Source organism: Teleopsis dalmanni, chromosome 1, assembly GCF_002237135.1.
Source record: "Teleopsis dalmanni isolate 2A chromosome 1, ASM223713v2, whole genome shotgun sequence".
Classification (NCBI taxonomy): domain Eukaryota; kingdom Metazoa; phylum Arthropoda; class Insecta; order Diptera; family Diopsidae; genus Teleopsis; species Teleopsis dalmanni.
This window is the reverse complement of record NC_051846.1, coordinates 35663993-35679230: the sequence shown is the minus strand read 5'-3', so window position 1 is coordinate 35679230 and position 15238 is coordinate 35663993. Positions and strand designations below refer to the sequence as shown.

General features: G+C 30.5%; 3 protein-coding genes and 2 non-coding genes across 5 annotated transcripts; 4 read left to right on the top strand and 1 right to left on the bottom strand.

Annotated features, from left to right (window-relative positions):
* The first annotated feature begins 274 nt into the window (after positions 1-274).
* Trnav-uac lies at positions 275-347 on the top strand. Its single transcript has one exon. It is a non-coding gene; the product is annotated as a tRNA-Val (tRNA).
* Positions 348-1354: 1007 nt separating this feature from the next.
* On the bottom strand, positions 1355-1427 carry Trnav-uac. The gene has a single exon. It is a non-coding gene; the product is annotated as a tRNA-Val (tRNA).
* Positions 1428-3023: 1596 nt separating this feature from the next.
* Positions 3024-5458, top strand: LOC119672157 (kinesin-like protein KIF3A). The gene has a single exon (XM_038083134.1). The coding sequence runs from the start codon at positions 3132-3134 to the stop codon at positions 5148-5150; it is 2019 nt and encodes a 672-aa protein (XP_037939062.1). The 5' UTR covers positions 3024-3131; the 3' UTR covers positions 5151-5458.
* A 3841-nt stretch (positions 5459-9299) lies between these two features.
* Positions 9300-11891, top strand: LOC119672265 (tRNA (guanine(37)-N1)-methyltransferase). The gene is made up of 3 exons (XM_038083278.1): positions 9300-9390; positions 11194-11355; positions 11412-11891. Exons 2-3 carry the CDS (start codon positions 11200-11202, stop codon positions 11589-11591), a joined length of 336 nt encoding a protein of 111 aa, XP_037939206.1. The 5' UTR covers positions 9300-9390; positions 11194-11199; the 3' UTR covers positions 11592-11891.
* On the top strand, positions 9478-11031 carry LOC119679527 (tRNA (guanine(37)-N1)-methyltransferase-like). The gene has a single exon (XM_038091931.1). It carries the CDS (start codon positions 9559-9561, stop codon positions 11029-11031), a length of 1473 nt encoding a protein of 490 aa, XP_037947859.1. The 5' UTR covers positions 9478-9558.
* Positions 11892-15238: the final 3347 nt, after the last annotated feature.

Sequence of the window (15238 nt, the reverse complement as noted above, 5' to 3'; positions counted from 1 at the left end):
TTTTTTTTATTACTACCAGTATGAGAAGAAAGATGTGATCCAGTGAAATATCTGCATGCTAGGAAACCGGATATTCGTCAATACAACCTATAACAACCTATAACGAAAAACACAATTTATTAATAATTAGATATGAACTATTATTGTAAAGATAAAAACCTTGACCGTGATTGCTTGACCAACTCCACCAATTAGTTTTCAGCCAACTGAAATGTATTAAACACGTTTAAAGTACTTGCATTCAATTTTAAAATTAATCAACGGTATATTTATCGGTTCCATAGTGTAGCGGTTATCACGTCTGCTTTACACGCAGAAGGTCTCCAGTTCGATCCTGGATGGAACCAAGTGGACTTTTTTGCATAATATTTTTTTTATAAATATGTAACGTAAATAATGAATGAAATTGTATTTAAATAATATATAAATCGTCGTTATTAGCTTAAATGAAAAAAAAATTAATAATTTTTTTTTTAATTCTTTTGCATCTACAAGATAAACATAAACAAACACACTTTTTGGCTAAACACAAATATATAAAATTATATATCGCTCCTAACGGAGCATAGAGCAGCAACAAATTCCTTCTAGCTTTGTCGATCTTGTGCTATTCTTTCTATTTCCTGGCCAGAGCCTCTGCCACGACATTCCGCTCTTACCGGTCATATACAGGTTATAAGTCGACCGCCCCATTTAAGCAAACTTTTTTGGTTCCATTCTAGTGCCATTTTCGCTAAAGCACTAGATTCTTAGCACTTTTGCATTAAAAATTCACGGATTTAGCAATCTACAAATGCTGGGTGATAGTGCGATTCTAGAGTTTTATTGTGCTACCTTCATGGATTCAGAGTATTTTAGCAAATCACATTTTCGCGATAAATTGTAGTACAGAATCTACTTTACCAAGTCCTCAGTTTTTCTTCAGAACACATAAAAAATTTATAGATAGCTTAAACAAATTTAATATTTGTAATTAAATATTAATAATAAATAAATATAATGTAATAAATAAATATGTAATTAAAATCTTTTGTCAAAACTATTGTAATTTTTATTTAAATATTATGAATATACCAACCATTTGAAAATATGGAAATATTTTAGGTAAATAGGGAAAGCCAAGTTCAACAGTTTTTATAAATAAAATCACTTAATAATATAACTGAACTGTATATTTATTATTAATTATAATAGTTTAATTTATTTACAATTATTCCTTAACTTTCTGCAAAGCATTAATCTTCTGAAATATATTATTACCAACCACATATAATAATAAAAATAATTTTTTAGGCTGTCTTTTCTAATAAATTTAATTTAAAAATATATGTTTTATACGAAAAAAAAATCCCGCTGGTTCCATCCAGGATCGAACTGGAGACCTTCTGCGTGTAAAGCAGACGTGATAACCGCTACACTATGGAACCACATAACGTTCGGTTGCCAAAATATTTATTTGAAATGTAGCATAAAAATAAATTGAATTGTATACTGTATTTTCTAAACACAAAACAAGTTATATATTAATTAACGTTTTAAGTTAATTTATAATTACATTATTTAATAAAACAAAACTTTTATTAAAAAGGTCTACAAATTTCAAAAACTTCATCATTTCTAAATTTCTACCAAAAATGTAAAAAAATTATTACACGCCTTATGTACACAACCCACGCGAGACAATATTATAAAAATCATACTGTGGTTTTTTATAGTTTTATCTCGCTTTGATTGTGTTCTTAGCACTCGATTGACAAAGTTGTATTTCAGGAAACAATAATGTGAGCAACTAACACGCAAAACAATAAAAATACTATAAACTATACATTAAATTAGTTCAATGTGAAATGTATGTCCAAAATAATCAAAACTGTTTTAATAAATAAACAGTAGCCAAATATGATACGTTTCTAATTTCTTTCCTTTACGATTCATACGGACGTGTGGGAGTTAGGCTAAGTTTCGTTCTAAATGAGGGAAATTCTAAGTTGTGCCGATAAATTAGTGATGTGTCGATACGTGTTGATAAATGGCTAAATGTGTGCAGTCCAAAAAATACGTCATCATATAGATGAAGTGATTACAGTGTATACACAGAACTCTATAAATTTGTTTCCTTAATTTATGGACTTTAATATCAGAAAGTATACACACACATACTGAATTGGCTTCACTTCCTATTATCATTCAAGCCGATTGATCCAACCTTTGAATGAGCTATTATTTCCCAGTAGTATATAACGCCCTTACTGTGCTAATGTCTAAAAACACTGATGTCTCCATTGGCGATTCAGGATAAATAATCTTATAGCACTTTTATTTTATTTATTGAATAATGCAGAAAATTTATTAAGATTTTTTAACATTTTAACGACTTTTACTATTTCAAATTTTTCATATTATAATATTATAATTTTTTTAAATATGTTTTACTATTCCAGAAATCCGTTACCGTTTACTACACAAAATGCTTCCATATAAATGAGCTCACTATCAATAAATCAACTCATTTATGAACACATTTATATTATCTTATTTAAACGGTTTTGTTAATTATAGTCACAAATCAGTATGATTTCTCATACAAAAATCTTTCAAATAAGTGAGCTCATTATCAATAAAACAGCTCATTTAAGGGAAAAATGTCGAATACATCCCTTAACAATATATGTTTTATACGTAAAATGTAAACACACAGCTATAAACAAGAAGAAAAAGAAAGTATTTAATAAAATCTTTGTTTTTATTAATTGAATGTGTAATTGATATATAAAATGTATATAAATAATATAATATATCAATTATATATATAATTTTTTTGTGTGATATATTATTAAGTGAAGTGCATAAAATTTCTATCAGCTGCGTAAATTAAATAAATGAGACATTGGAAATGTACTATAGCGAAATTATTCAGCTAACTCAAGCGTACAACTATAATTCCATAATTTGAAATTTACTTACATTTTTCTGATATGGCAGTGCCGTGCTTGTGAGTCAGCTGTGGTGACAAAAATCAATAAACAAATGTTAGCAGCAAGGAATTGCATAAAATATCTTAGCAACGTCAACATTTAAAAATAAATTAATATATTAAATTAAAAAAGTAATAGAAAAGTGTTTAATTAAAAATGCCACAAGACCAACATCAACAAATTGATGGAGTTGAAGGTGAAATTGAGAATGTACGTGTTGTGGTACGTGCGCGTCCAATGGACAACTATGAGATCAGCAACGGTTCAGTAAATGCAATAAAAGTGGATAAAATCAATCGAGCAATCACTGTAGTAAAACAGAATGCAACAATAAATGAACCACCAAAAACGTATTACTTTGACAATGTCTTTGATGCGGATTCCAACCAATTAGACCTGTATGTAGATACGGCAAGACCAATTGTAGAGAAAGTACTTGAAGGATATAATGGCACCATACTTGCATACGGCCAAACAGGCACTGGTAAGACTTACACTATGTCTGGTAATCCCGATTCGCCTCAGACAAAAGGCATAATACCCAATGCATTTGCGCACATATTCGGTCATATAGCAAAAGCTAGAGAGAATCAGAAGTTTTTGGTCCGTGTCAGCTATATGGAAATTTATAATGAAGAGGTGCGTGATTTACTAGGCAAAGATGTTAGCAAAAGTCTTGAGGTAAAGGAACGTCCCGATATTGGTGTTTTTGTAAAGGATTTAAGTGGCTATGTGGTGCATAATGCGGATGACTTAGAGAATATAATGCGTTTAGGTAATAAAAATCGTGCTGTAGGCGCTACCCAAATGAATGAAGAATCCTCACGTTCGCATGCAATATTTTCAATTACCGTAGAAAGCAGTGAACTGGGTGAGGAAGGCATACAACACGTTCGTATGGGAAAATTACAGTTAGTAGATTTGGCCGGTTCTGAGAGGCAGAGTAAAACTCAGGCAACTGGGCAACGTTTGAAAGAAGCTACAAAAATTAATTTGTCACTTTCTGTGCTCGGAAATGTTATAAGCGCTTTGGTAGATGGCAAGAGCACACACATTCCTTATAGGAATTCCAAACTTACACGTTTGTTGCAAGATTCTTTAGGTGGTAATTCTAAAACTGTTATGTGTGCAACAATTGGTCCAGCAGACAGCAATTATTCCGAAACTATTTCCACTTTACGTTATGCAAGTCGTGCTAAGAACATACAAAATCGCATGCATATTAATGAAGAACCCAAAGATGCCTTATTGCGTCACTTCCAGGAAGAAATCGAACGTCTACGTAAACAGCTTGAAGAAAGCACTTTTGATGATCAGTCACTGGAAGAGGATGATGACGATGAGGATGAAGAAGAAGAAGCAATTGAAATTGAAGTAGAAGAGAATCGTGTTGTTGAAAATGGTAAGAAACTTAAGAAGAAACGTGAAAAGAGTGATGCTGAAAAGGAAGCGCTGGAGAAGCGCGTACGTGAACATGAAAAAGAAATCGAACATGCAAAATCCGAAAAATCTGATTTACTTAACAAACTCATGTCATTGGAAGGTAAAATACTTGTCGGCGGTGAAAATTTACTCGAAAAAGCACATACACAAGAACAACTTTTAGAGCAATCCCTAGCCGAATTGGAAGAGCGTGAAAAAGCTGAGCAAACTTTGCGTGCAACATTACAACAAAAAGAAACCGAACGTATTGATATTGAAGAACGTTACTCATCTCTGCAGGATGCTAGTACTGGTATTACGAAGAAAATACACAGGGTCATGCAAATGCTCATGGGTGTCAAGTCTGAATTAGCCGATCAACAACAAGAACATCAACGCGAAAAGGAAGGTGTCTATGAAAATATACGTAGCTTATCTCGTGAACTAGCACTATGTGAACTCGTTTTAAATTCCTACATACCAAAGGAATACCAGTCAATGATAAATCAATACACACACTGGAACGAAGACATTGGCGAGTGGCAGTTGAAATGTGTTGCCTATACTGGCAACAATATGCGGAAGCATATCGCAGACTCCAAGAACAATAATAAAGAACCCGACTTTGTTGACCTATCTCATGTCTATCTCAGCTATAATACAGACAGTGTTACTAACCCAGTTCGCGCAAAGTCAGCACGTCCACGCACATCGGGCGTACCTCGTCCGACGACCGCTACTAGGCGTTATTGAGCATTGCAGATAATTTTTGATTTCGTTATTTTAAGTAATCAACTTTTTCGAAAGCAAATATGGATGATTTTAATCTTATTTTTAAGTTATTATATATGCTAATTTTTAAAAGAATGCTATTTCCGCCTTAACCAAAGTGATTTGAATTAATTTTTTTATTGTTATTATTGTTGTTAATTTTGAATATAATTTTAAGAAATACTCAAATTATTTATTTAACTATCACAAATGTTAAAGCCATAATTATGACCGTTCCATAATGCATTTACGGATAATTTATTAATATTAATGTTATTAAATTTAAGTTAATTTTTCTGATTTGTATTTACTTGACAAAGTGCAATATTAATTTTAATTAGTTATTTATGTTTTAAATCAAATATCTATATTGACAAAATATTTATATAAATCTCTTACATATTTTATAAGAATAAAAGCACAATATGTACTTTACATTTTTACTGCAAATAAATATATGACAAATATTTTTAAAGAAATTTGGAATTAATTATTTTGAAATTATTATTTCAAATTAAGAATTGTGGGAGGCTTAAAATACTTCTATATAATTTAATGAAGCCTCTTGTTAGTCTCTAATTAGTTATACTCTGCTCTATGCTTTATATAGGAACAACAAATTTTAGTAATGTCACAACAATAAAAATGGCTAGAAAATTAGTAACATTAATTCACTATAAATCTGTTTAATAAATATATCTATAATCCCCACATAAGTTAATTATTTCAAATAATGCATTGATTATATAAACCTATAAATCACTAAATATAAGTACAATTATATATGTATTTGTATTGTTATAAGCAAATAGAAGATAATCTATAAAGTAGAGACATAAATAGAAGTGAGTACTATTAAATTGGATGTAGGGAATGAATGGTCTTAAAACTGGAAAAGACGCTAATGTGAAATGAAGACTTTTAAACACTAGTTGAACCTGGATTCCACTAAAGTTGATTTTGTTGTGTCAATATATTTATGGTCAAAAAAAAAAAATCAAGAAAACTGATGAAGAAAGTGGGTACAACTGACTATGGGACTATTTGGATGTCACTATGCTTAGTTTACAGGGAGGAATTGTAACCTGTTAAGCATTTTCCTGCGAAACTGTGGAAAAGTACATTATCTTGTTAAGAAGATTTATCGATAATGATTCTTATTACTTCCGTTAAAGTAGGTTTCAATACATTCTTAATGGAGTTAAAGAATCGAAGGATCTAATGTAGAAATAGGATTATATTACCTCTAGTACTATTTAGCTGACCATCTTTGTTGTAAAGGAACGATGAATTGCTTGAACAGTAGATAATTATGGTTTTTGATCGAAACAATATGGACTCCGCATAAAAAAATGAACATTTGACTTGGGATGAAAATCGGTTAAAGTGCTGATTGTCTAATTCTGACAAATATTATTCTAATGCAACCATAGTGCAGTCGCACAGAACGTAATAGGTCATCGCATAAGTTTATATATGTTTAGGAAGGTTTCCTCATCAATATTCCAAGTATTACCGGTTATACTTTTACCATAGTATTGCAACTCATCAACTTTCTAATTACACAATAGCATGTTTGGAGGAAGTTGACATAATATCAATAACAAAATCAAGGAGCTTTGGTTTGGTGATGATGGCGATCTTAAATTCTTCGATTATGATAAAAAAAACATAGAAATATTTTAATACCTGTAGTAAAGAGCTTGGCAGAAAATGTTGTATATGATAAATAAAAATTTCTATAATCTCTCTCTCTAAGAGTCAGATCATCTTGGGGTGGTATATATTAATTTTATCGTACAATTGGCATATGTTATGACTGTGACTACTTCAAAAAAAATGGCGATCTTGAATTCTTCGATTATGATGGAAAAATTCATAGAAATCTTTTCAAAACCTGTAGTAAAGAGTTTGGCAGAAAATGTTGTATATGATAAATAAAAATGTCTATAATCTCTCTCTCTAAGAATCAGATCATCTTGGAGTGGTATATATTAATTTTATCGTACAATTGGCATATGTTATGACTAGGACTACTCCAAAGATACCTTGACTTTTGTAAAACCAACGGATTATATTATACCTACTATGACGTTATAAAATCACTATTTTATAGAGTTTTAGTGTTTGAATCATGGAAATAGTATGGGATTATATATTTTATTTTATTTTTTTATATTATATATATCTGTTTTAGAAGTAATATATTTTCATTAATTTCTTTTTTATATTATTTGTTTTAAAACAATTTAATTAGTCAATTTTTTGTATTTTTTCTTAGAAGCAAAGGGAAATTCATAGAGCCATATAAGTTAAATAGAAAAAGAGAGTTAAGAAAAGTCTCGCGAGTAATACCATACATTATATTTATAGCTTTCGATATGAACGAAAATATTCGAGTTTCACTAGAAAATGAAACTCGATACAAAACTTTATTGTGGTATAAACTAAAAAACTTAAAATCTTTTCTAATATACAGTATATTGTAGTCAAGTCTGCATTTTTATGGACAATATGGTTTTGAAGATCAATAAATAAACATTTTTAGTAAAAATTATTCGCTTTGTCATGATTGTTTAAACTTTTTATTCTATTTATATGATTAGCAAATAGCAGGGATGTTTACCGGTTTTAAAGCGGAGCTTTTTTGTGGTGTTAAACCAAACCATTGAGACTAATTTTTGGTTTAAACTATTAAAACCTGCGATATTTTGAACCAAGCTAAGGATTAAAATAACTGAATTAACGTTTTTAATCCAAACTAAAGGTTCAGATTATTGAACAAAAGTTTTTGAACAAAACAGATAGTTAAACATTTAGAACCACTGAACCACTGAGACTTGATTGATTTATGTGATTCACAACTATTGTAAATAATATCAGAAAGGATAAAGAACTTATTATGTAGTGATTATATCACTCCAAACTATTATCTTAGGAACTATCCAAATTTTTATTTAATTAGTTTATAGTAGGTATATAATTTTTTGAACTGTAAATGCCAGGTTTAGAACTCATGTCTGTCAAATTAAAAACGATGATTAATCATATTATGCCACAACTAGCCAAGGCTGCATAAACTTTTAATAAGTTCCAAGTTTTTCGTCACTTTATTTGTAAGTGACACTAACCAACACACTTCCCATGCATTCCATGCGAGTTTATAAACTATAGCTTCATTTGGAAACACATTTCATTTTTATTTATATTAATTTGTGTTTATTTTAATTTGATTTGCAATAAAACTTTCATACATGCCTCATCGTCTTAGTGAATGTAAATTATTTACTTTTATGACTAGGTAATAAAATGGGTCTCATAACTCTGATGTCGTCGACGTCCAGAATTGTTTTAGCTTCGCCACTGTGTTTACCATCCCTCAAAGAGATTTTACAAACTGATCCCAGCGGGTTATAACAACAAATAAAAAGTTTAACACATTCTGCTTTTGGACAAAAACAATTATCCAGCTTGATTTACTACTACTAATGTAGCCAATCTATCAATAACATGGACTATTTTTTTTTATTTTATTATAATTAATTACATTATATAAAATCTTATAACTAAGATAGAAAAACCGAGCACTAGCTACCAGGGTATTCGGGTCGAAAATGGACTAAAATGTTTACTTTTAATATAAATTATGTTTGATTTAAAAATAAGTTACAGCCAATATGATTTATTAATTAAAAATATTTAATTACAATATCAATATAATACCCAGAGAATAAAAATACCCAGAGTCTGAAAAAAATATTCAGTTAAAGACAAATCAGAAACGCATTTTTCATTACTAAAATTTAGTACAAATATATATTTTTGTAGAACTCAAATCATGATAACATACGTCGGCTTAGCAGTTCAAAATAATAATGCAGTTGTGCTGAGGTGGCAGTGGTGTATTTCTGTTACACCGCCCATGTTAATTCACCACTCTGTCAGTATGATTCTTTTAACTGTATGCGTCAGACTCTATAGAAAAATGGTTAATAATTTTTTAGAATAAATTTATTTACTCAATTCATTTTATATAAAGAATATTTCTTTATATTTTTCTTATATTTAATAGATTTTATTGTTGCTCTATAACTTCATTTTATTTTATTTAATGTTTTTAACAACCCTGTGCACTTCTCTTTTGCGCTGTTTGGCATTTGTTGCGTTGTTCATTACATCTCAGTTCATTCTGTTTCGCGTACGTACAGTGTAGGTAGAAAAGGTAAAATAAGTTCTGTATTCATATTATTTTCTTTGATAAAAATTAAATTTATTGAATAAAATATTTCTAAAATAAATGTGTATTATTTTTAAAATTACTTTGTATTATAAGTGCTGTAAGAATTTTGTATAAAACTAGCAATTATAAACGGCTTAGTAAATCTTATTGATGGTAGGGCTGCTAAGTATTTTCCGAAGAAACCACACAAATATAAAAATTTTCAAGCAGCTCCGTCAGCGACATTATTTCAAAAATATGGACTCTGAACTGCTTAAGCCACCACACCATGTGTATGGCATGCAAACGCTAGAACGTGAAGCGTTTCGAAAGGAAGTACAGATACCACGATTGCGTGTTCCGGAAGAGCAGCTACATAAGGTGCTACCATTAGTAAAGAATTTGTTATTAAAAATGGAGCAATTACGTCCGGTGCAGAATGTGCTTAATGAATCTAAAGATAATAAAAATTTGTTTAAAGAAATTTTATTGCATCCATTACCAGTGAAATCATGGGATTCCCTGCCAATTGAACAGCTTGAAGAAAATCAAATCACTTCCAGAGATTTCTATTTCAAAGAATTAGAATTGAACTACAAAAATTGGCGTGCTGATGAAATATTAAAGTGTGTCCTACCAACTGATGAAGACGGCCTAACCTCGTATTCACGCATTGGTCATATTGTGCATATAAATCTTCGTGAGCATTTATTGCCATATAAAAAGTTAATAGGTGAAGTTTTATGTGATAAAGTACCCAATTGTCGCACAGTTGTGAACAAAGCAGCGACCATTGACAATACATACCGAAATTTTGCCTTCGAGTTGATTTCTGGCGTTCCAGAATATCAAGTGGAAACCAAAGAGAATGGTATTACTTTCGAATTTGACTTTTCCAACGTTTACTGGAATCCAAGATTATGTACTGAGCATGAACGTATAGTCCAACTATTAAAATCTGGTGATGTGCTTTATGATGTCTTTGCTGGTGTGGGTCCTTTTAGTGTGCCAGCAGCAAAAAAGCGTTGTATTGTATTGGCTAATGATCTCAATCCAGAAAGTTATCGTTGGTTGCAAAATAATATGAAAAGAAATAAATGCACGAATCAAGCAAAATTATACAATAAAGATGGGCGTGACTTTATCTTAGAAGATATTAAAGCAGATTTGCTTAAACGATGGTTAGAAGTGGACTCGAATTCTCCGTCAGATACTGCTATACATATCACAATGAATCTACCCGCTATGGCTGTAGAGTTTCTAGATGCTTTTAGAGGTTTATTCGCTGCGGAAGCAACAGATTTGAACTTTACAAATAAAACTTATAATTATCCTATCGTTCATGTATATACTTTCACTAAAGGTGAAGATACAAAAGGTTTAGTAAAACCACTAGTTGAGCAACATTTAGGTTTAAGCCTTGACAATAACGCATTGGATATACATTTTGTACGCAATGTAGCTCCTAATAAAGATATGTATCGTGCCTCATTTCGTTTAACACCAGAGATGCTTACAAAGCCTTTAACAGAGTTAGACACTGAATCTAATAATGCACTTCTTAATAGTCGTAAACGTGCTGCTTCGGATGGCACAACAGAGCTAAACACCCCCTCACAAACTGCTAAAGTAAAATGCAGTTAGCAAATAATGTTAAATTATTTAAAACTTTAAACTAAATAAATATAAATAATTTATTTTATATTAAAACCAAAGAGTATTTTAATTAACTTTGTTGTAGCTGTTGTATTAAAATGCAAGTAAATTTAGTATAACGTGTAAAAACGTCCTGTGTTTATATTTCAGTGAGTTATGGCACGTAAAGCAAAAGCTAATGCTGGTGGCAAAAAGGGTGCTGCTCCAGCCAAAACATCTTTAAACAAATCAAAGAAGGATAAGAACGTTTTCAAAGTTGCTGATACCAAGGGCAAAAAGAAGCCAAAGGAAGTTAAGGGGAAGCTTAAGAAGGTACCGATCACTTAATAACACAATATCAACCACTTTTTTACGACAAATGCTTTTAGGTCAAGGAAGCCATCAAAAATAAGCAAGAAAAGGCTGATGCTAGCTTAAAGGAGCTTCACAAGGATATGGTTGTTAAAAAGCCAAAAGCTACTAAAACCACTCCGATTAAGAAAGCCAAGAAAGCACCAGCTAATACCAAAAATGTTTCACAAAAGTTGGGCAATTTGAAGGTTGTTTAAACCTTAAGCAAAATAAACCAAGTGTTTATTTTTTAAAATGCGTTTAATGCAATAATTCATATTTAGTAGTTTAGTTTAGTTAAGTATACGTACTTAATAAAACCCAAAAAAAACAAAAACAAAAAATAAATAAATAAAAAAATATATTAAAAATACATATTTACAATTATCACAGGTATGGATTTCCATGCAAATGTAAAACGATTTTATGCGTGTTTTGAATATTAATTTATAAAAATAATGCAAAAATTGAATTTTAATAATAAAAGTACATTTCGATCATATTTGGGAAATAAATTTTTAAAAACAAAATACTATATATATTTTCTACACATTGTTAAGTTTTTATTTTTATAAATTTTCTTGGATATTTACAAGGATTTTGATATTACCATAGTTATATATAAAGGAATTATATATTCCTTTCAACGCAGATGGAAAAAGATTGGAGTGCGTACAAAGACTACATCGCCAAATATTGTGATCATAGTTATATATATAAAGGAATTATATACTCATTTCAACGCAGAAGGAAAAAGATTGGAGTGCGTACAAAGACCACATCTCCAAATATTGATTTTGTTTTACTTTTAATAAGACTTTAAAGTTCCTCGAGTAATTCTGTTTTAAATGTAACTGATAATTATGTAAAGGAAAAATGTTTCCTATAAAAATTTCAACTATTAATTTCCAAAACAAAACCTTGAATCTTAAAGTGGTATCTCTATAAAATAAATATCAACTGGATCAATAATTTTGCTGGTGAAATCTCTGACAATTATCGACATAATTTACAATTCTGCTAGTGATATTTTTCTTAAACGGATATCGACAGGAGCAGCAATTCTAACAGTGATATCTTACTCAAACGGATATCCTTAAAAGTATCAATTTTACTCGGTGACGAAAAGTACTCGTTTAAAAGATCATATTTTGTTTGGAAAATAAAAACTGGAGATTAAAAATATACCGCATCGTTGATAAAGATATCCATTTCCAATCGTCTCCAAAAACCTTTCACAGTATTTAATTTTGTTTTTTGTTGCTGTAAGTAAAATTTAGACTCTAAAGTAGTACGATTTTATATATAAAGGCATTTTTTCTGGTTAACAACACCATCTGTTGCTTAGATTGATCAATACTAATCCTTATTGTTAAGATATATACTTACTTACTTTGTTGACCATTATAGACGTGACTTGTGCCTGGCTGCGTTCAGTAGCTTCCGCCAGCCAATCCAATCAGTGGTTTTCTGTTGCCAGATGTTATTATTGAGCACTCCCAAATCGTTGGTCATCTGGTCCTTACTCTAAATATGCAAACATCCTGTACCGCGTTTTCCATATTCAAACACATTTCTAGTCGAAGCACTTTCATTCCATCGCACGCTGATGAATTTTTATGTGCTTGATTATGTTATTAGATTGTTCCATCTAATGCGATACTCGTCCCCATCGCATAAGGGACCATAGATCTTTCGTAAATTTTTTCTCTTGAGTGATGCTAACGCCTTCTCATCACTGTTGGTAATTGTCCAAGGTTCTGCACCATACAAACAGACAGCCATGATAAGAGCATGGTTTTTGTTTGTTAAGACAGGGGTTTATTTCTCAATTGCCTACTTATCCCGAAGTAACATTTGTTAGCACGAGTGATTCTTCGTTAAATGTCTAGGCTGGTGTTATTTTTGGTGTTTAAGTTGGCCCAACGCATAGCCTTATACATCCATGAGGTTTAGCTGCACATATTAGTTTACTACGCACGGATGAATGTAGCTATCCAGATGTGGTCACATGGAGGCTGTGTATTAACTTGTAGAGAACAGTGACAAAGATTGTGCTGGCATTTACTTAGTTAAATGCAATTAGGGTTAAATGCAAACAACCCTATAACACATTATTGCAAGTAATAAGTGCAGTTTTCTTACTTAACTTAAAATCTTTAGGCCTTCAACAATAATTGAACATAGTCATTTAATATTAATAAAATTTTATTGATGTTTTACAACATAATATTGAATAAAACAATCATTTGGATAAGATGGATAATGTTGATAAATTAACTCTTTTTTAAAAAATTTGGCAGCTTCTCGTACATGCAATCCTATTAAAATACCAGAATAATATATATGTATATATTAGTACATTTATAAAAGCAATTATAATACATAATAACTATAAAATACTGGAATTATGAGAAAATATATAAAAATAGAAGAGACCCAAAAATTTTTATGTTTAAATTTATTTGGTAAAATAATTAATGTTTTTTGAACGTGCTAATGCTAAATCTGCAGTTGTTTGCTGATTTCTATATTTCCATAACTATTTTTACTGGTACCTAAACAAACTATTTTGATTTACTATTTTGATAATTTAGATAGGAAGTTCTGAATAAGTAGTGCTATATGCTCGACTATAATATATTTTATGTAATTACAGTTTGGACCTGTATTGAATCTCTTAACTACAGGTAAGAGGGACTTACAATGTGTGAAGGTCTCCATGTAGAGTTTTATTCTAGGAAAAAATATATTTTTATTTTATTTTTTCTTTTATTTTTAGTATGATATGTCTAGCATTGACGCAGATATTTTTAGTTGTAGGAATCATGGACACTATGTCAATAAGCAACCACTCGTCAACAGTATAAGAAACTGATGTTTACCGCTTATATTGTAAGTTAAACCTTGGCAAGAAAGGTTATAAAATAACTGACGATGATTAGACTTCTTCCCCAAAACTGTGTGAGTCAGCTACACAATTGTATCTGATAGATTTTAATATTCTATTTAAGGACGTGTGCGAGTTAGGCTTAAGTTGATGCTAAACAAATGGGAGATTTTTGGGATTTTTTGCACTGCACACATTTTGCCATTTATCAACACGTACCGACACATCAATACATTATCGACACAACTTAGAATTTCCCTCATTTAGAACCCAACTTAGCCTAACTCGCACACGACCTAAGTATTTAATATTCTAGACATACTAATGGCGTGTTTAAGTAGAATTTGCATTTATTTTGGTGGTGCTGTACTTTAATTATCATTCTAAAAGCATTTTTAAATTAATATATAGCAATTTTATATAGTAAAGGATGTTTTTTTTTTGAGATTCTTAAAGTGAATTAAAATACTCAGAACTCATAGTAAAGTCCAGTAAAATAACAATTTCAAAAAGAATAGTTTGTTATTAAGTTTTGATTATGATCCTGGACATATGTGCGTTAACTGTAGCTCAAATGAAATCTAATCTGGAAGTTCAATTTTGGAACAGCTGATGGCATATATGAGAAGTTTTGGCATCACTATGGTCGTGTGCGAGTTAGGCTAAGTTGATGCTAAACCAAATGGGAGATTTTTTGGGATTTTTTGCACTGCACACATTATGCCATTTATCAACACGTATCGACACTTCAATACATTATCGACACAACTTAGAATTTCCCTCATTTAGAACGCAACTTAGCCTAACTCGCACACGACCTATATTTAACTATTAATTATTATGATTATAAGTAAATTTTATTTGCTCTCGCCTTTAGGCCATTATTATTAAATAGGTATAAATTTTTAAGCATTTTTTAGTAGCCTATTCTGCATATAAATATGATGATATGATATATGGCATTACAATCTAATA

What these genes read in the sequence shown, in the direction of transcription:
- LOC119672157 (XM_038083134.1), top strand. Translation starts at nt 3,132, where the DNA reads ATGCCACAAGACCAACATCAACAAATTGATGGAGTTGAAGGTGAAATT.
- LOC119679527 (XM_038091931.1), top strand. Translation starts at nt 9,559, where the DNA reads ATGGTAGGGCTGCTAAGTATTTTCCGAAGAAACCACACAAATATAAAA.
- LOC119672265 (XM_038083278.1), top strand. Translation starts at nt 11,200, where the DNA reads ATGGCACGTAAAGCAAAAGCTAATGCTGGTGGCAAAAAGGGTGCTGCT. An exon ending in TTAAGGGGAAGCTTAAGAAG is followed by an intron (nt 11,356 to 11,411) that starts GTACCGATCACT and finishes AAATGCTTTTAG; the next exon opens with GTCAAGGAAGCCATCAAAAA.